Genomic DNA, 21,740 nt, shown 5'->3' on the forward strand with positions numbered 1-21,740 from the left:
AGGTTGGAAAACCTTATAATTCAGAATATTTGGTAGAGTACTAAGAAAAATACTGCCTCAGGAGTGGAAAATAGTTAGCTCTAGACTAAACACTGCTCAGGTTTTGCTAATAAATCTTGAAAGCAAGACTCAAAAAAACCAAACTGTTCCTAAGTAACTTGACGGTATCTAAGAACAAGAATATTTACAGGAAGATAAAAGTGTCAGTTTCAAACACTGTAAAATTCATGTCTGATACCCAATCAAAAATTATTAGACATGCAGAAAAGTAGGAAAAAACTACCCATAAGAAAATGCAATCAGATTCAGAATTGACAGAGATGACCGAATTAGCAGACAAGAACATTTCCTTCATAGCCTCCCCTCTACTCAATACCTGTGATTTGTTGGACATGAAGTTTACCTTATACAATTTCTAAAAATGTGCTAAATCAACCAATAATAAATAATGTTGGAAGGTGCAACTGGTTAAAGGTTTGAAATTTTTCAAGTATGCTAAGTATGCTAAAATTTTCAAGCCTCCTAAAGGCTATTTTCTTTGATACATTCCTGCCATTGAAAGAAGGAATATTCAAAATAGAAACTAAATATACACACTACAGAAAGAAAACACTGACTATAACAACTCCAAGGTTTCAAAAAAGATTTTATTATTTTTTTTAAAGACTTTATTTATTTATTTGACAGAGATAGAGACAGCCAGTGAGAGAGGGAACACAAGCAGGGGGAGTGGGAGAGGAAGAAGCAGGCTCCCAGCGGAGGAGCCTGATGTGGGGCTCGATCCCACAACGTCGGGATCACGCCCTGAGCCGAAGGCAGACGCTTAACCGCTGTGCCACCCAGGCACCCCTCAAAAAAGATTTTAAGTACATTTAAAAAAATATTTACCTATTTTTAAAGAGAGAGAGAGAGAGAATGGGCATATGCGCTCATGAGTGGGGAGAAAGGCAGAGGGAGAGAGAGAAGCTCAAGCAGACTTGCTGCTGAGTGTAGACAACCCCACCACCTCCTGCAATGCGGGGCTCAATCTCATGGCCTTGAGATCATGAGCTGGACGGACACTTAACTGAGCCACCCAGGTGCCATAAGTACATTTTTAATAAATGCTAAAAAACATATCTTGCAACAGTCACAAATGAGCTTTTTATATTAGTTTTCTTTTATTCTATCTAAAAACTGAGGTTTTAATCAATTTTGTAATTATGTTTATATATTTTGTGGGTAAATTTACATCTTTGTATTTTCTTTCTGGCATATTAGTAAATGTATTTCATTAAACGTAATTGGCTTATGATGTGAGAAGTTAAATATTAAAGAAAACTTCATGGTGATTATTGTTTTCATGAAAACCCATTACTTTCATACATGGTGTGAGAAACTACTGAAAGTCTGTATTTACATAATATTACATCTGACTATTTGAAAAACTACCTCCTAAAAATAATTCATGAATTTTAAATTTCAAACAAACACATCAGTCTCAAAGTGTTCATTTAGTGAGAAAACTTAACAAATACTGAATCGAAGTTATAGATATATAGATGCTTTTTTGCTAGTCTTTTAACTTTTCTGTTTGGAAAAATAATAAGGTGGCATGCAGCTAAAATACTGCTTATAGATAAATTCACAGCATAAACAAATTAGAAAAGGAAGGGTTAAACCAATAATCTAAACCTAACCTTATTAAACAAGAAAATGACCATAACAAATCCAAAGCAAAGCAAATAAACAAACACAAGAGCAGAAAGTAGTGAAACTGAAAATAAAAAGAGAAAAATCAATGAAACCAAATGTTGGTTTCTGAGAAGATAAATAAAATTAATAAACCTCTCGTGGTAATTATTAGGAAAAAAAGAAGAAACTAATGATACTAGGAATATAGAGCATCACATCATATTCCACATACATTCAAAGGGTAATAAGGAAGCATTACAAGCAACTTTATGCCAATGAATTAGAAAACCTCAATGAACTGGAAAAATTCTTTGAAAGACATAAACTACGAAAGCTTACCCAAGAAGAAATAAATGGAATAATCCTTTAAGAAAAAAAGTTGAATTTGTAGTTAAAATCTTCCCCCCAAGAAAATTCCAGGCCCAGATGACTTCCTTGGTGAATTCTACCAAACATTTAAAGAGGAATAATGCCAGTTTTACATTAACTGCTTGAGAAAATTGAACAGGATGGAATAGTTCTCCACTTGTTCTCTGAGGTTAGCATTACTCTGATACCCACGCTGGAAAAAGACATTAAGAAAACTAAAGATCAATACCTTGTAAACACACTCAAAAAACCTTATACTCACTCTGAATCCAACAACATACAAAGAGAATAATATATCATGACCATGTGGAGTTTAAGAACACAAGGTACTAGCATACTAAAATAACTAAATCCATTCGATCATCTAAATGGGTGCAGAAAAGCACTGTAAAAAAATTAGCAATAGTATTAAAAAAAAACTCTCAAAAAACTAGAAATGGAAGGGAACTTCCTCAACCTGATTAATGGCATCACTGAAAAACCTGCCATTAAGATATGAAAGGTAGACTGAATGCTTCCTAAGATTATAAACAAGGCAGAGACTATTTCAATTCTACACTACACGAAGTGGTAACCAAGAAAAAAAATGAAAGGAAGCCACACTGGAAAAGAAGTGAAACTGCCTTTATTTGCAAACTATATGATCATCAATATAGAAAATGCTAAAAAATCTCCCAAAACTACTAAACTAATAAGTATGGGTAGCAAAGTCAAAGATACAAGGTCAGTACATAAAAATCAATCGTATTTCTATATTCTAACAATGAACACTTGTAAGCTAAAATTTTAAAAATCCAATTCACAATAAATGAGATAGTAATAAAGAAAAGATTTGCGAGACCTACACACTAAAAACTATACAGCACTGATAAGAGAAAATTATAAAAGACCTAGATCAATGGGATATTACACTCATGGATCAGAAGACTCAATACTGTTAAGATGTGAATTTATCACAAAACGATCTGTAGATTTATCATGTAATCCTAATCAAAGCCTCAGGAAACATTTTTATAGGAACAACAACCTGATTCTGAAATATATATGGAAATGCAAAGAGCCTAGAATAACCAAAATTATTTTGATAAATGAAATAACAAAGAAGAATTTACACTTTAGTGATTACAAATATACAGAAGCAAAAAAACCCCCCAAAAAACAAAAAAAACCCTAGAAATAGTCTTACACAGATATGACCACATGATTTTTTTTTTTTAAGATTTTATTTATTTGACAGAGAGAGACAGCGAGAGAGGGAACACAAGCAAGGGGAGTGTGAGAGGGAGAAGCAGGCTTCCCACCGAGCAGGGAGCCCGATGTGGGGCTCAATCCCAGGACCTTGGAATCACGCCCTGAGCCTAAGGCAGACGCTTAACGGCTGAGCCACCCAGGCACCCCTAACTACATGATTTTCTACAAGAGTGCCAGGGCAGTCAATAGGTGGAGCACAGTCTTTCAGATCTATATTCAAAGAAATAACCTTGTCAAAACTCCTAGAATTTCCTGCTTGTAATTGGTGAATTTTACTGTATATAAATTATATCTCAAAAAAGCTGACCAAAATAGAGGCACAATGCGGGGAGATGCAAAGTATTCTTGGAGTAGTACAATTTGCAAAAGTAAATGGAGTGAACCAGTTCTAAATATACCCTCTGCTTAAGCTCTGTTTGACCACACATGAATGAAGACCTCCTCTGTGGTCACTGCCTTGCTGCTATTTCCTTAGAAAGAGTAGTAGGGAGGCAGGGGTGCCTGGGTGGCTCATTCAGTTAAGCGTCTGACTCTTGATTTCAGCTCAGGTTATGATCTCTGAGTTCTGAGATCAAACCCTGCTTTAGGCTCTCACTGGGCATGGAGCCTATGAGACTGACCCCCTCGTGGGGCTCCATGCTGGGTGTGGAGCCTGCTTAAGATTCTCTTTCCTCTCCCTCTGCACCTCCCCACTCCTCCCTCTCTCTCTCTCTCTCTCTCAAGAAAAAAAAAATAGTAGGGAGGCAGGTAGTGTGATTTATTCAACTCCAATTGCCAGTGACTAAATAAAGTTTACATCTACTACCTACTTTCAGTAACATTTGTAAACAAGAATTTACACACAAACTCCTAAAACTATTTTTACATTCATTGATTAGGCAGGCACTGCCATTATTTCATGACAAAAAAAAAACTGACAAATTTTGGAGATTATGTTTGAATAAGCAACTTTTAATTCATGATGAAGGTATTTCCTTTTTTTTAAGATTTTATTTATTTGAGAGAGAGAGAGTGAGAGAGAGAGAGAGCATGAGCAGTGGGGAGGGGTAGAGGGAGAGGGAGAAGCAGACTCCCCGCTGAGCAGGGAGCCGAAAGCAGGGCTTGATCCCAGGACCCCGGGATCATGACCTGAGCTGAAGGCAGGCGCTTGACCAACTGAGCCACCCAGGCACCCATGATGAAGGTATTTCATCTGTTCATTCATCAAATCCTCATTTTTAATAATAAGGAAATAACTATTAAGTCTCATATTTTAATACCTTTTAGTTAGAAAATAATTCTATAAGCATCAACTAAATTCTTCAACATCAACTGCTTTACACAGGAAAACTTCAGAGTTCCTCTATGTTTGAATTATGGAGAATTAACTCATTCTTCTGGAGAATTTGATTCCACATACTAATTATAAAAAACATAAAAATTTAACTTATTGTTTATAAAACAAAATACATGGCTACCATAAGAAATGACAATCAGCCAATGAGTTTTAAAAAGACGTGTACTATAAACCAATAAAGCAAAAGTTCTTGACATTACATTTTAAAGCATGTGGAAAACTTTGAAATGTAACAGCAGAATAAATAGCATACTTACAATCTGTTGCCATGCGAAATTGAGAAGAAAGTGCTTGAGTAACTGAATTCCAAAAAGTGTACAAAATTTCAGGTTGTCCATCCTGTGACCCAAAAAAGGGTATATATTCATTAATCATTAAAAACTGTAATGGATAAGAAGATATAACATTAAAACTTTATTAAAAATGTATTGAAATGAAATCTTCTAAGACATCTAACAATGGAATTAAGTAACTAAATAGAAATATACAGATGACTCAAATTACGTTTCATGTTCTCATGTTCAAGTAATCAGTCATCATCCTCTGCTATGCGTGAGCTTGGGCAAGTTGTTTAGTCATTCTGAGCCTCCTTCCATCTGTAAAATGGTGATGCCTACATTTCATTGCAGTATTATTATAAGGATTAAAAAGTTTACAAAAAGTAGTTTTGGGACAGTCCCTGACATATAATAAGCCCTTAGTGAATTTAGTTATTATTATTATAATTGTTATTACCATCTTCCTTACATATACAGAAGGTAATTGTGTGACTGTAACAAAACAATGAACAAAGCAAGCCTAGACCAGAATGATCACCAGAGTATAATTCACCAATTACAAGAGAGAACTGCCTAAAGTATAAATACAGTTAAAAGTATTTTTTAAAGACATATTTATTTATTGAGAGAAAGAGAGAATGAGTGGGGGAAGAACAGAGGCAGAGAATCTTTCAAGCAGACCCCCTTCTGAGCGAGAACCCTGACTCTGGCTGGATCCCACAACCCATGAGATCATGACCTGAGCTGAAACCAAGAGTCAGATGTTTAACCAACTAAGCCACCCAGTTGCCCCCAGTTAAAAAAATTTTTAAAAGTCACAGGAATTACTACTATTCAGCACCATACTTCATTCAACTTTGAATAAGTGTTTTAGAAAGCAATCACTAAGAAGAGAAATATTAGTTCAAGTATTTGTTAAAACAAGACAAAAACACCTTAATACTGTTAAACCAGAATCACACTTCTAATAACTCTACCAAGTACTTTCAAGGTATTTCTACATGTGTGGTACACAATATCAAATTGCCAATGTTCTACTTTTGAAGTATGAAAATGACAATTCATATGCTTAGCCGTAATAACAATAAAATACACCTAATATTCAATTATGTCATAAAAATGAGAAAACTCTAATTCTGTTTTATTTGGACATGCAACAAATAAAATTCCAATTTTCAAGGTTATAAAAGAAAAAAATGACCAATTAAAAGTATTGATTTCTCACTTTTATACCTATGCACACATACTTCTGTTTTCATTGTTTAAGAAATTTTCTGCTTTGAATTCAACTGAGTATTGTATATCATAAAAAAGGCAAATCAAGTAATTGTTCACTTCTTACACAGTGATCAGAAAATAGATTCAGAGTCCTAAGATTTTATGTAATATGTGTATTGCTATCATGTACCTTAAAGGAAATGTTTTCATATTAAAAAACTTTTATAATATACCACATTAACAGAATGAAGGACAAAAAGCATGTGACCATCTCAGCTGATACACACTAAAGCATTTGAAAAAATTCAATACCCTTTCATGATAAAATCACTCAAAAAGTTAGGAACAGAAATTACCTCAACGTAATAAAGGCCATATATGAAAAGTCCAGCAAGAACAGCAAAATGGTGAAAAACTGAAAGCTTTTACTCTGGATAAAGAAAATATGATGCCTATATATCTAATTCTACACACACATACATACCCTTAGGGAAGAAAACTTGGGTCATTCTTGCTTAAGAATACAAACACAAAATTCTCAGATATGAAAGCAAATTGATTTCAACAGGTATTAAAATAATTATTTGAATAGTCTAAACAAGTAGGACTTATGTCCCCAATTTAATTATTATTTAAAGTATTAGGAAACCTATTAATATAATAACTTAATGTCTCCAATAAGGAAATCCACAGAATAATTTAGCTGACTGAATTCAAGGCAATTAATACTTTTAATTTAATAAAATACTTAATACACAATCATATTTAAAAAAAAAATTCATAGAAAATGATGCATAAAATGGTAGTAAAAACCCACAAAATTTAGGGTTGCCTGGCTACTCAGTAAGTAGAACATGTGACTCTTGATCTTGGGGTCATGAGTTCAAGACCCATGTTGGGTGTAGAGATTACTTAAAAAAATAAAATCTTTAAAAAAAAATACAGTATTTTCTATCTTAACTATCTTTAAGTGTACAGTAGTGTTAACTGTATGTATCTTATTATACAACAGACCTCTAGAACTTTTTTATCTTGCAAAACTGAAATGCTGTACCTACTGAACCCTTCTTTCTCCCCCCAGCTGCTTCCAACCACCTACCCTACCTACTTTCATTTTCTAAGAGTTTAACCACTTTAGTATACCTCAGGTAAGTGGAACCATGTCTTTTTGAATGGTTTATTTATCACAACATCCTCAAGTTTCATCCATGTTGTAGCATGCGACAGGATTTCCTTCTTTCTTAAGGCTATATTTGTGTGTATGTGTGTGTGTGTGTGTGTGTGTGTGTGTGATATTCTCTTCATCCATTCATTCATCAATGGACAATAGGATTGTGTCTATCTCTTGGGTATTAGGAATAATGGTGCAATGAACGTGGGTGGGCAGATATCTCTTCTCGATCCTGTTTTCAATTCTTTTATGTGTCTCCAGGAGTGAGATTACTGGATCATATGGTAATTCTACTTTTAAATTTTTGAGGAACTTTCCATGCTGTTTTTCTCAGCAGCTATACCATTTTACATTCTCATCAACAGTGCACAAGGGTACCAATGTCTCCATATCCTTACCAATACGCTGTTCTTTGATGAATGCAAGGCGACATCTTACTATTCAGACTTGCATTTCCTGATGACTAGTGACGCTGAGCATCTTTTCATGCGCTCATTGATTACTTCTATGCCTTCTTTGGAGAAATGTCTATTCAAGTCCTATTTACACATTCTTTAATACAGTTTTTTTTGTTGTTGTCGTTGAGTTGTGGGAATTCTTTATATATTCTGGAGACTAATGCCTTATCTGATATATGACTTACAAGTATTTTCTCCTATTCTGTATGTTGCATTTTTATTCCTTTGTCACACATAAGTTCTGAAGTTTGATGTAGTCCCATTGGTCTGTTTTTGCTTTTGTTGCCTCTGATTTTTTTTTTTTTTTTTAGATTTTTATTTATTTATTTGACAGAGATAGAGACAGCCAGCGAGAGAGGGAACACAAGCAGGGGGAGTGGGAGAGGAAGAAGCAGGCTCATAGCAGAGGAGCCTGATGTGGGGCTCGATCCCATAACGCCGGGATCACACCCTGAGCCGAAGGCAGACGCTTAACTGCTGTGCCACCCAGGCGCCCCTGTTGCCTGTGATTTTGATCTAATGTATGAAATCACTGCCAATTCCAATTTCATGAAAGCTTTTCCCCTATGTTTTCTTTTAGGAGTTTTATAATTTTAGGTTTTACATTTAGGACTTTAATTCATTTTGAATTAATTTTTGTATATGGTGTAAGGTAAGGGTGCCTTTTTTTCTTTTGTGCAAGGATATCCAGTTTTTCACAGCACCATTTTTTGAAGAGACTAGTGACAGATAATTTGTGTGAACCTCTTTATTCTATATACCATTATTTGTTTCGTTTTATCTGAAGTTAATACTACCACTATTGCTTTCACTTGAGAAATGTTTGTCACTCCATTTAGTTTAATTCTATATTATTTGCTTTTGATGTGATGTCTTATAAATAACACATTTTAGTTTTATTTTTAAATATAACTTTTGACTCTTAATAAGAAATTACAAACCAAATATGTTTTCCTAATAGTTGTTCTTGCTTTTATCATTTCATTTTATGCCTTCTTTGTATTTCCTTTGTTTTCTGTGTTTGTTGTGTGGATTATTTTTGTTTCCTTTCATCTCCCCCAGAGGTTTTTTTCTTGCATTTCTTTCAGATGTATCATTATTCCTATAATTAACCATAAATTCCTTTGAGGTAAATCATCTTTTGTAATTCCATAGAACTACTGAAACAGATTTCTAGAAATAGAAATTCTTCAAGGCTTTAGAGAATTGCCAAAATAAACAAGAAAATTCTAATTCCTTGACACACTCTTTTAAAAGAAAATATTGAGTCCCAAATAATCTGGCTATTTCCTCCTTCTTAGTGACAAGTCACTCAAAACTTGAAATCCATGAAGTACATACTTTTAATCAGAGAACTCAGACAAACCTTGGCCAAGAAAATGACATTTTCTGAATGTGCATTATGTAACAGGCACTACAGGATGTTATCTCATTTAAACCTTAAAACAACCCCTAACATGTAAACTCCAGGACCGCAGAGGCACCATTTTTTGTCTGTTTTAACACTGTAATTTCAGCATTGAGAATGTGACCCAGACATAAAAGACATACAATAAATATTTATTGAGCGGATGAAAAAAATCTCAAAAGAAGGCATTCTTAGTCCCTTTCTAGAGAGAAAACAGAAGCTCAAAAAGATAAGGTGACCTGCTTAGAATTAAACAGAAAGTAGCAGAACTGGGATTTGATCTAAGGTCTGTTTGATATATGAGGTATTATTCTTCCTTAATTTGACTTACAAAACCTTTATGACTTGATTTTCTTAGCCCATTTTTCCTGTTTCACACCACTGAGGTCAAAGATTCAACCACACTCAAATTCTTTCAGGTTCTTGAAAGTTCTTTTGTAAACTCTTAAGTTAGCTGTTTTTAAAACCCACACCTTCTTCCGAGTTCAGTGATTCCTCCCTTGGTTGCCCTAGGTTCGACGTACTCTGTTGTATACTTCTATAGCATCCCATATTCCCCATCATAATGATGTTTTTCTATGTGAGAAAGGAACAGAGTAGTGGTTAAGAAGAGGAACTCTGGAGCCAGAATATTGAGGTTCAAATCCAGACCTTACCACTGACTGTGACCGTGGATAAGCTCGTTTCTCTATACTTCGGTATCCTCATCTATTAAATGGAAACCCGTTTCATACATTACCACGAAGATTATATGGGTTAATTCTGATGAAGTGCTTAAAATGGTGCCTGGCATAGGAAGCATTATATAAATATTTGTCATCCCTGCTAATACTCTTTGTAATATATAACCAAAATAACTAATATGTCTCACTGTATCTCCAGTGACTGCTACATAGTACTATCTACTATTATTGTGATGGTTACTTTTATGAGTCAACTTGACTGGCTATGGGGTGCCCCAGGTATTTGGTCTATATACTTCCGGTGTGTCTGTCAGGGGATTTCTGGATGAGTTTAACAGTTGAATGGGTAGAATGAGTGAAGGGTAGAAATGCGTTGAATGGGTAGAACGAGTGAACCCATAATGTGGGTGGGCCTCATCAATCAGCTGAAGGCCTAGGAGATCAAAAAAGGCTGAGAAAGAATTCCTTCTGCCTGACTTTCTTCAAGCTGGAATATCAGGGGTTTTTTTTCCTGCTTTATGACTCAAACTGAAAGAGTGTCTCTTCCTGAGTCCTCAGCCTACGGACCTTTGGGCCAGAACTACACTATTGGCTCTGCCAGGTCTCAAGCCTTTGGATTCAGAGTGGAACTGTACCATCAGTTCTCCTGGGTCTCCAGTTTACTGACTGAGATGTTGGGACTTATCAGCCTCCAAAATGTGAGTCAATTCTTTATAATAAATCTTTCTCTCTCTATATATAGATCCTACTGATTCTGTTTCCTTGGAGAACGTTTATATAGCTATTGAAGAAAATGAATGAATGAATCAATCAATCAATCAATTAATCAACTAGTCAAGTCCAAAGACTTGTCATACTAAGAGCTAGAGTCAGTTACCAAAGATGTATACTAAAAAGCACACACAGTTGTTGGAACAAGAAAGGACATGAAAAGTGCTTCAGAAAGATAAAAGAAGATGAAGCATATTCAGACAGATTCAGACAGATGGGAAAGTTTAGAAGATGATAATGAAAATCTAGATTTGGGGATAGGATATTACAACAAAGAGTTTATATATATGTATATATGCTTCTGTATAAGTATATGATGTGCACATATACATACTATATAATTCTGCCAAAATGTAAAGAGATGTTAACTCTATCAAAGAATTATCAAAAATTTTGTCAAAGCCACAATATATTACAAATACAAATACCTGCAAAAAATAGGAAAATACAAAGATACATAAAAAAATCATTTTACTTACACTTTCAAACCAAATTAGCATGTCACATAATTGCTCCTAAGTATGTTGAAACAAAATTAATTCTAGATTTTAATAATTCAACTAGATTTCAACTGGAAGGATATTTGATATTAATCTATTTACAATCTACATCCAATACTGTCTTACTTTCTTAGTCTATTTCGGCTGCTGTAGCAAAAATGCCATAAACTGGGTGACTTAAAAAGAACACAAACGTTTTTCTCACAGTTCTAGAGGCAGGAAGTCCAAGATCATAGTTCTGGCAGATTCAGTGTCTAGTTAGGACCTTCTTCCTTACAGATGGCTGTTTTCACTGTAACCTCAAATGGCAGAAAAGAGGAGCTAGTTCTCTGCGGTCTCTTTATTGTGAAGGCTCTACCCTCAGGACCTAATCACTTCCTAAAGACCCACCTCCTAATAGCATCACCTTGAGGGTTAGGATTTCAACATATGAATTTTATGAGAATAGAAATATTCAGACCACAGCACTTTCGCTAAGTTCAATGCAATCATGTTATCAGATCATTTATGGGAAATGTTTGCAACTTAAAAAACTCTTGGCTTAGTTTCTTAGTTATAAATAGAAACAATACTATAATTCTGAAACTTAGCTGGACCTTTGGCTGAGACCAATAAGCTGAAAATAAAGCAAAAATCAGATGTATCTTAAAAATAAATAATATAGGGGTGCCTGGCTGACTCAGTTGGCAGAGAACACAAGTCTTAATCTCAGGGTTGTGAGTTCAAGCCCCACATTGGGTGTGGAGCCTACTTTAAAAAAATTTTTTTTAAAAAAATATATAAATAGTATAAAAATAAAATATACAGGAAATTCTAAAACATTATGTTTGGATGAATCTGTTATTTAGAAGAACAGCTTGATCTTTGACTGCTTTTGTCATTGATTTTGACTTAATTAAATATATATAGAGAAACTTAAATGATTGGACAAAATTGATTTCAAAGCAGATATTATTCAGTTTATCTTTATAACATGGAAACTACCATGGGTTTTCTTGCTAAAATGTATATGATAGTACCTTACTGCACATAGTTATAAGGTCCAAACCTTCAAGTGAACATTCTTGCATTTAGGTGTGGTGAAAGGGTATGGGCTTTGAAGTAAAATAACCTTGACTTATACCCAAGGTCTGACATTTACTGGCTCTGTAACCTTGGGCAGGTCCTTTATCTTTCTGAGCTTGTAAGCTATGTAAACAATAGGGATAATAATAATCTATAGAATTTACTGTTATGAAGAGTCAGGATATCTTGGGCTAGATTCCAAAGAAGACTGGAATTTACCATACAGATGGGAAGAAGAGATGAGCAGAGAGCATTCCAGACAGAGGGATGAACAGAGCACAAAGATGTGAAAAGCATTTTTTCTTTTTTAAGATTTTTAAATTTTTTAAAAATATTTTTAAATTTTTAAGTAATCTCTACACCCAATGTGGGGCTCCAACTCACAATCCTGAGATCAGGAGTCACACGCTCCACCAACTGAGCCAGCCACGTGCCCCATGAAAAGCATTTTTCTGTTCTCTGAATGCGTAGTGAGCATTCAGGGAAAAAGGGAAGTGGTAAGGACAGAAAGTAAGACAAGAATCAGATCAAGAAGTGTTTTAATTCATCATGTAGATATCAGTGAAATATTTAAGGATTTTAATGAGAGAATACCATGATTAAACTTGTGTTTTAGGTAAATCACTCTGATAATAATGTGGAAGATGAACAATATGTGGGGTGGTAGTGAGCCTGCAGATAAGATCAGTTATGAATTTGCTGAAAAAAAAATGTAGGTGAAAGGGTCTTTACTATGGCAGCAGGAACACTGATGGGACTTGATGAACAACTAAATATATTTATGAAGGGCTAGGACTAGATATATTTGTATAGGACTGGGAAGATGGGAGATTGATCAATCTAAATGGAATTTTAGCAGGGGCAGCAGGTAGGCAGAGAAAGATTAGCTCATTTAGACTTACGCTTCTAGAATCTGTGGGGCATCCAAGTGAAGATGATCTAAGCGAGTAAATATGAATCTCTTGCTAAAGAACAAGATCTAAGCTGAAGAAAAGGATACAGGTGTGATCAGCATTTGGAGGTTGCAGAAACTGCTAGCATATGCGAGCTTTTTTCTACTAACTGCATGTAGCATGAGAAGGAAAAAATGTTGATGATGGGATCTAGAAGAACAACATTATGTAAAGGTTGGCAGAAGAAATAATTCAGAGTAGAGAAAAGGAGTAAAAAAAAAAAGATTGGTCACAAGTTAGTAACTGTTAAAGCTGGATGATGGGTACACTGTCAATCAGTGTCTGTACTTTGGCTCTCTACTTTGGTGTTAGGTCTGAAATTTTACAAATAAATTATTTCTACAGGACCGGTAAGTGGAGGAAGAAGAGTCAATGAAGGATTCTGAAGACTAGTAGTATCTATGAAGGAGGAAAGCGCTAAGCAGAAGAAACAGTTATTGCCTCAAAGGAGTGAAATAAAAGAAGGTTATAGAGGTAAGAAGAATGATTTAGTAGTTGGGTCATCAGAATGAATTTAACAAGAACCATTTCAATGCAGAAGCTTGATTTCAGTGTTTTGCAGCAAAACAGAAATAAGAAAGTAGACAGATACACAAAGTAGCTTACTCAAACCTGCGCATGAAGGGAAAAAATACTTAGGTGGAGATAGAGGACCAAGGGTTTTATTTTAATTTTGGTTTTAGATGGTAGACCCTTGACAGTGGGTAGCCAGGAAAGGCTGGTATTGGAGGAAGGAGAGAATGTTCTAGGAAAGGGTAGACTATAAAACAAAAGTAGAGGGAAAAGTCTGAGAAAAAGAAAAAAAAAAGATAAAATCTACCTATATCTTTGAGACAAAGAGAGAGTAGAGGATCAGTTCAGATAAAGAGTTTATAAGTTAGTGCTTAATGAGAGATGGTCAGAGGGAAGTAGAGGGAGTTAAGATTAAAAAAGAAGAGAAAGTAAAAGACTGAGCAAAAATTCTGTGCCAGACATCTCTGTGGAGAGATCATGTTGTAAGAAAGCCTGTAGACTTGATCAAAGAACCCAAATATATATGAATTTTAAATCAGCTCTTAATTATCTTCTGCATTCAAAGCAGAGGGATCCTCATGAGGCAAACAGAAGACCAAAAAAAAAAAAAAAAAAAAAACTTTTACTGGAAAATATCCTTCAGGGAGAAACATTTTGCTATGTCAATTACAAAAGAAGGCAGACACAAATTCAGTAGGGACTTCGAGATGAACACCACAGAGCAAAATGAGAAAGCCTATACAAAAGAATTTTGGCTGAAGCAAAATGTTGGCATAAAAATGTATATTGTTCAAAGAAAAAGAACAATACTTTTGGTACATTCTACTTTTTGTTTTTAAAAATGGGGGATTAGACTAAAGTGGTAGTGGGAGGTAGTGAAAAGTAGTCAGATTTCAGATACTTTTTTTTTAAAGATTTTTAAAATTTATTTGACAGAGAGAGACACAGCGAGAGAGGGAACACAAGCAGGGGGAGTGGGAGAGGGAGAAGCAGGCTTCCCGCTGAGCAGGGAGCCTGGTGCGGGACTTGATCCCAGGGCCCTGGGATCATGACCTGAGCCGAAGGCAGACGCTTAACAACTGAGCCAACCAGGCGCCCCAGATTTCAGATACCGTTTGAAGGTAGAACAGATAGGGCTTGATATAAAATGTATAGAGTTAAACAGAAAAATTATAAACAAAATGTTAACAGATTATTTCTGGGTGATAGGATTACATATGATGGTTTCTTCTCTCTTTTTAATTTTTGGACGAGTAATTAGATAATCTAACTTAATTATAAACAGAAGAATACATTTTTGATGTAAAAATATTCAATACTGAAATAAATAAGGCAAAAATTTAAAGTTCCTCCTCAAACTCAAATCCTATACTCTTCCCTAGAGAGTACTGTTAAACTACAGCACAAAAGGGTTTTAAAACCCTTTCTATATAGTTTATTGTGCTGCTCAACCTTTTTTCATTATTGTCCCTTCAAAGAGAAAACTAAAGTAAATTAATTGCATACAAATATATAATACATATATCATGCTTATATAATTATAGTGTACTTAATTTAAATTTAATTTAGTTTCTTGCTAATAAGGGAAATTAAATACTAATAAATAAGATTTTGTAGGGCAGGGTTGAGCTGTAGAGGCCACAAACCATTATAATATCTAAGATGTTTTGTGCCTCCCCTTTCCCCGCAAAACAAAACAAAACAAAACAGCAGAACTATTTCTCCCTCTTGGGGTCAATATTGCCCTTGTTGAGAATGCATGGCTTACTGGTATTTAAAATTTCTGATTAGATTTAGTATGAGCCATGCTCTCCTTAAATCCAGTCCCACAGCTTCCCTTGCCATATTCTTTTTGGTTTCATCCTCCTCCTGGGGTACTCCTTGTTGCCTCCTCCGTTACAGTGTTTCCCAAGCTCACCCAATGGAAAATATTTTTTGATATGCACTACAAAATATGCTTACTTATTTAAAATTATACAAGTACTACTATGTTAAGATACGTATAATATAAAATATATGAAATAGTTTAAAGGATAAAACTTTTTAAATGTATGGGTAGAAATTATAACTATCTTTCTCCACATCAAACTGCATACACCTCTTTGGAAAATACAGTTCTATATGAATTTTATAAGTTGCATTTTCTTTGGACTCCATCTAGGTACCTTTCTTTTTTCTCTATAGCCAATTTCATCCATCATCATGGCTTTGACTGCCATCTATGAATTCATGTCTCTCAAATTTATGTCTCTAGCCTCAGCCTCTATTCTGAGCTTCAGTTCCACATATTAAATTGCCTGACATCTTCACATGGATGTCATATGAATGAACACCTGAACATAGAGCTCATCATCTTTCTTTTTTTTTTTTTTTTTTAAATGTAGGCTCCACACCAAGCACGGAGCCCAATGAGGGACTTGAACACACGACTGTGAGATCAAGACCTGAGCTGAGATCAAGAGTTGGACACTTAATCAACTGAGCCCCTCATCACCTTTCTTCTTATTTACCTCTCAGTTTATGTTCGTAAATGAAATCAGTACTATCTCCCAGAACCTTTGTCAAACCCGAACAAAGTCATCTTGATACCTTCTTCTCCATCTCACCATTTCTAATGTATTACTAAGATGTATCAGTTTTATCTCCTAAGTAATTCTCAAATCACTCCCCTTGTCTCCCATTTTCACTGCCATCAATGTTAATCATTGTTACACGCCAAATCATTTCCCCACAAAATTCGTATGTTGAAATCCTACGTTTCCCATACCTAAGAATGTCACCATACTGAGAGATACAGTCTTTAGAGAATGAAGTTAAAATGGGATCATTGGGATGGACCCTAGTCCAGTAAGAAGAGGATATATGGACACAGACACATATAGAAGGAAGATGGTCTGAAGACACAAGAAGAGGACAGCCATTTACAAGCCAAAAAGAGAGTCCTGGAACAAAGAGATCCTTCCCCAGTGGCTCTCAGACAGATCCAACTCTGTTAAACATCCTGACCCCAGACTTCTAGCCTCCAGGTATGAGAAAACACATTTTTTTTTGTTAAACCACTCAGTTTGTGGAACTTCATTACAGCAGCCCTAGGAAACTAAAACAACCCTCGCTATCTCTTTCTGAATTCCTGCAACAGGCCACCTTTCTCTAGAGTTGGCCCCCTCCAATCTACACCCCACAGTGTAACTAACATTAAAAACTATAAATATGAATCATGTCACTTGTGCTTAAGATAAAAGTTCAAAATCTGTAAAATAGTACATGGACCTCTTCTGGGCACTCTAGGCACATTACGAAATACTCTTCCCCCTCCAGCCACATTGGACTTCTATCGGTCCCTGAAAAGGATAATGCTCCATTCTTTTTATATACTTCTCCCTTTCACCAAGCCAACTCATCGTTAACATCTAAGCTTTTTAAAATTCATTTAATGAGGTCACATTATGTATTTTCATAGAACCCTGAAAGTCTTTGTAAGCTATCACAATTATAAACCAGCATTTATACAATTGTTTGGTTAATGTTTACTTCTCCAATTAGTACCTGATTCTGTTCTGCTCATTCTGGTATCTCCAGTCACTATCACAGTGCCTGGAATATGGAATACGGCAGGCACTCAATAACAATTTAATAAGAACTTAGACATACTCCATTTTCCTAATATTCTGAAATATTTTACTATAATCTAACAAAAAGTAATCGTTTGCTTGTAAATATATGCTATGCAGACAAAACTACTTAAAGAGCTACTAAAAATTTCTATTTCATTTCTTCTTTACTTTGAGGAAATAGTGAGATTCCAAAAGATATATATGTTCCTACAGTTAAAGGATTCCTCTCAATGCAAAAACTCATTTTTATGGAGATATAATCTAAAATAAATATAGTAACAACTGAAAACTTTTCATATATAAAATAAGCCAGCCTCCACCAAAAGCAATTTCACTAGATCTTTTAAACTCATGTGTCTTTAAAAGTTTTATTATGGTCTTAAGTTTGATGTGTATTATGTATTAGATAAATTATACTGTTAGAAAACATATATTTTACTACGGACTTTAGTTGTGGTGTTATTTATTTTCTTCCCCTCCCCCAGAATATAAACAAATGCCTGAATTCTTTTACAATCAGTTAAATTAGTACCAACATGACTAAGAATATCCAAACATTCACATTCATAATTCATTTTTTCTCACATACAGACATGTACATATACACAAAAGCATGCATCTTGACATATGCTTAAATGCGGATTCATGCTGAAATTCAGATCCTTAAAGATCTTTAGTTTCTCTTGTTAAATAAAGGACAGAGATACAAATTAAAGTGAAATAATATAATGCTTGCCTTAAAATATCAAATTAACATGCCATGGCTTAATTCTCTCTAGTCAACAGAATTAACATGATAAGTAATGTACCAGTGAAACTACTTTTCAAGTATCTAGCTCTTATTTCCCATTTCTTTCCCATATTTGTATCAACCAAACAGTAAGGCAAATATTGGCCTACTGTTTCCTTCTTCAAAAAGCAGAAAAGCAAGAATAGAAAAACTTATGTTAATATGTTATTCTAAAAAATCAAGAAATTCAGCAATATCAGATGGTGGAGAGGAAGACCCATCTCTTGCCCACCCACAAAAACACTGACTTAACAACAATATATGGTCTAAAACTCCTTTACTAGAACTCCAGAAACCAGTTAAGAAATCACAGTACCCCACGCAAGCTCAAAGTCAAGAAAAAAGGCATTGAAATGGTAATAAAAATCATTTAGTTTCAATCATGTCAGTTCCTCTCTCAAGCTAGCACAGCTCAGAACTGGGAGGAAAATTCCAGCTAGCATTTTCTCCCTTGGGAGGGAAAGAGAAAAGTAGAATGTACATGACCTTGTATGTACAACACCCTAAAGAGTCCATTTAAAAAACTGTTAGAATAAATGAATTCATCAAAGTTGCAGAATACAAAACCAACCCATAAATATCAGTTGCATTTCTACACACTAATAACAAACAATCTGAAGAGGAAATCACAATAGTAATCCCACTTACAAAAGCACCAAAAAGAATGAAATGCTTAGAATAAACTTAACCATTGGGGTAAAGGACTTGTACACTTAAAACCACAAAACACTGTGGGAGGAAATTAAAGATGACACAAATAAACAAAACATTATCTGGTGTTCCTGGGCTGGAAGACTTAATACTGTTAAAATGTACATAGCACCCAAAGCAACCTAAAGATTCAATGCAATCACTATCAAAATCACAAAGGAATATTTTGCAGAAATAGAAAAAAAAAAACATTTAAAATTCACATGGAATCTCAAAGGACCCCAAACAGCCAAAACAACCTTGAGGAAGAAAAACAGAGCTGGAGGTCTCAGACTTCCTGAGTTCAAAACATATTACAAAGCTCATCAAAAATAATATGGTACTAGTATAAAGACAGACATATAAACAAATGGAACAGAATAGAGAGCCCAGAAATAAATCCTCACATACATGGTTGTATGATCTCTGACGAGTGTTCAATAGCTACAAAATGGGGAAAGGATAGTCTGTTCAACAAATGGTGTTGAAAAAAACTGGATATCCATGTGCAAAAGAAAGAAATTAGACCTCTGCTTTACACCACATATAAAAATTCAAAATGAATCAAACCCCTAAATATAAGACCTAAAATTACAACGCTTATAAAAGAAAACATAGGGGAAAAGTTTCATAATATTGGATTTGGTGGTGATTTCATGGATTTAACATCAAAACTACAGGCATCAAAAGCAAAACTAAGCAAATGGAGCTACATCAAACTTCAAAACTTCTGTGTGGCAAATGAAATAATCAACAGAAAAAAAAGGCAACATACAGAATGGGAGAAAATATTTGCTAGCCATATATCTTGAAGTCCAGAATACGTGAAGAACTGCAGGGCAACTGGCTGGCTCAGTCGGTTGAGCATGTCACCCTTTATCTCAGGGTCAAGGGTTGAAGCACCATGTTAGGTGTAGAGCTCACTTAAAAAAAAAAAAAAAAAAGCCAACAGAACACTTCTACAAACACAATGACAACAAGAAACAAATACCCCCATTAAAAAATGTGTAAAGGACTTGAGTAAACATTTCTCCATAGAAGACAATACAAATGGTTAACAAGCATATGAAAAGATCATTATCACTAATCATAGGAAATGCAAACCAAAACCATAATGAGATATGACCTCATACCTGTTAGGATGGCCACTATAAAAACCAAGAAAATAATAACTGTTGGTAAGGATGTGGAGGAATAGGACCCTTGTGCACTATGATGGGAATGTAAAATGGCCCAGTTGCTATGGAAAACACTATGGAGGTTCCTCAAAAAATTAAAAATAGAACTATCAAATGTCAAATGTTAACTAATTGGATTACTAAAAAGAAAGTAACATTTCATTTCAGCATCAGATTTCTACTTGAGCAAGCAGATTTCTTTTTATAAGATTTCTTTTTATAACAGAATACAGAAGTATACATTAAGCCTGACTAAAGCACTCCTGCATAGTTACTTAAGAGAACTATTAACGTCTCTCACTTGTACTTAAGTAACTTTAATCCCTAATATAGACTAACTGATGCTGTAGAGAATTTTGAGGAAGTATACTTAATCCCTAGTATAGACTAATAGATGCTGTAGAGAATTCGGAGGAACCATAATTGGTTGCCGGTTAGAGAAGTCTATGACTCTTGACAGAAAGTTCAGTTCTTCTACAGAGTCTAAATATCATTTTTGCACACCAAGAATAAACCTATTACAGAAGTCTTTCTATAGGTCTTCCTACAATAAGCTTTCCTTCTTCAGATACTTTAATATTTTACCACTATAAACTATTAAAAGGTATTTTCTGTTAGTACTCCCATAGACTATCATAACAAGTACGTTCTTGTGAAGGGATCCACAAATGGAACAAATAGGACTGGAGAGGAAACCAGTGGGGAAATAAGTTGTCTAAAGGCAAGGAGTATGTCACTTTGGTCAAATTTTCATCCCAGCGCCCAGCAAAACATTCAATTATATTTTGTAAATATGCTCATTTCAGTATCAGATAGTATTTCCTTTCATAGGTCAAACATGAATTAGACATTTTATTTAAGGGGACACCTGGGTAGATCTGTCGGTGTGTCTGCCTTCAGTTAGGGTCATGATCCCAGGATCCTGGAACCGAGTCCTGTGTCTGGCTCCTTGCTCAGCAGGAAGTTTACTCCTACTTCTCCCTCTCCCTCTCCCTCTGCCTGTGCGCGCTCTCTCTCCCTCTGACAAATAAATAAATAAAATCTTAAAAAAAAAAAAGACATTTTATCTAAGAAGACCCCAGGAAAAAAAAGAGCAAAAATTAAAAAGAAAAGAATCAGAGTGACTTTAAGGGTGCTTAAGCACTTTGAAAGTGTCATCATTACAGATGATCCTAATCAGTAAACAAATGTTATATTTCCAGTTGTGTTCATGTTCAGGACTTTCAAAAACCAACATTTGATACACGGTATGGAAAAAGGTTATAGAGAAATAATTGGTACAGAGAGGGAGAGAGAAAGAGAAAGAAAGAGAAGGAAAGAACAGCATAAAAGTCGGAACCAAAATGAAGACATCAATTTTAAATTATAGGCAGTCCTAGACGAGTTCAATTTTCCAGAGATAGACATGTAGCTTTCTGTTGATTCTGACAGGTCTAAGATTTGTTTTAAATGTACAGAAAAGCAACAGGAATGAATTCTTTGGGGGTATCTGAAATCTATTATTTAATTTATTTTTCTTCTCTTACTACGCTGGGTTGGCCCTGCAGGGCAATGGTGAAAAGTAGCAAGGACAGTGGGCATCCTGGCCTTTTCCCTGACTGTAAAGGCAATGCTTTTCACATTATCAGTAAGAATGATGACTGTTAAAGGTTTTATTAGATATCCTTTATCAATTTAAGAAAGTCCCTTTCTCTTAGTTTGCTAGTATTTCTTATCATCGTGAATTTTGTCAAGTACTCTTTATCTACTGAGATGTATCATTTTTACTTACTGCTATGCTTGGTGTACTAATATTTTAAGATTTTTCAGTGTATATGCCT

The 21,740-nt window shown here is 34.8% G+C and overlaps 1 protein-coding gene across 2 annotated transcripts in view; it reads right to left on the reverse strand.

Moving 5' to 3' along the window:
- Positions 1 to 21,740, reverse strand: part of COG5 (component of oligomeric golgi complex 5) — a 279,919-nt gene that overhangs the window by 81,423 nt on the left and 176,756 nt on the right. For both annotated transcript variants that reach the window (XM_045793457.2, XM_045793458.2), the window contains one exon: positions 4,888 to 4,969. In XM_045793457.2, the coding sequence (XP_045649413.1) occupies positions 4,888 to 4,969 (82 nt within the window). The remainder of the gene's footprint in view (positions 1 to 4,887; positions 4,970 to 21,740) is intronic.

The sequence above is a fragment of the Ursus americanus genome, chromosome 3, assembly GCF_024610735.1.
Source record: "Ursus americanus isolate L20-20 chromosome 3, mUrsAme1.1.p, whole genome shotgun sequence".
NCBI lineage: Eukaryota > Metazoa > Chordata > Mammalia > Carnivora > Ursidae > Ursus > Ursus americanus.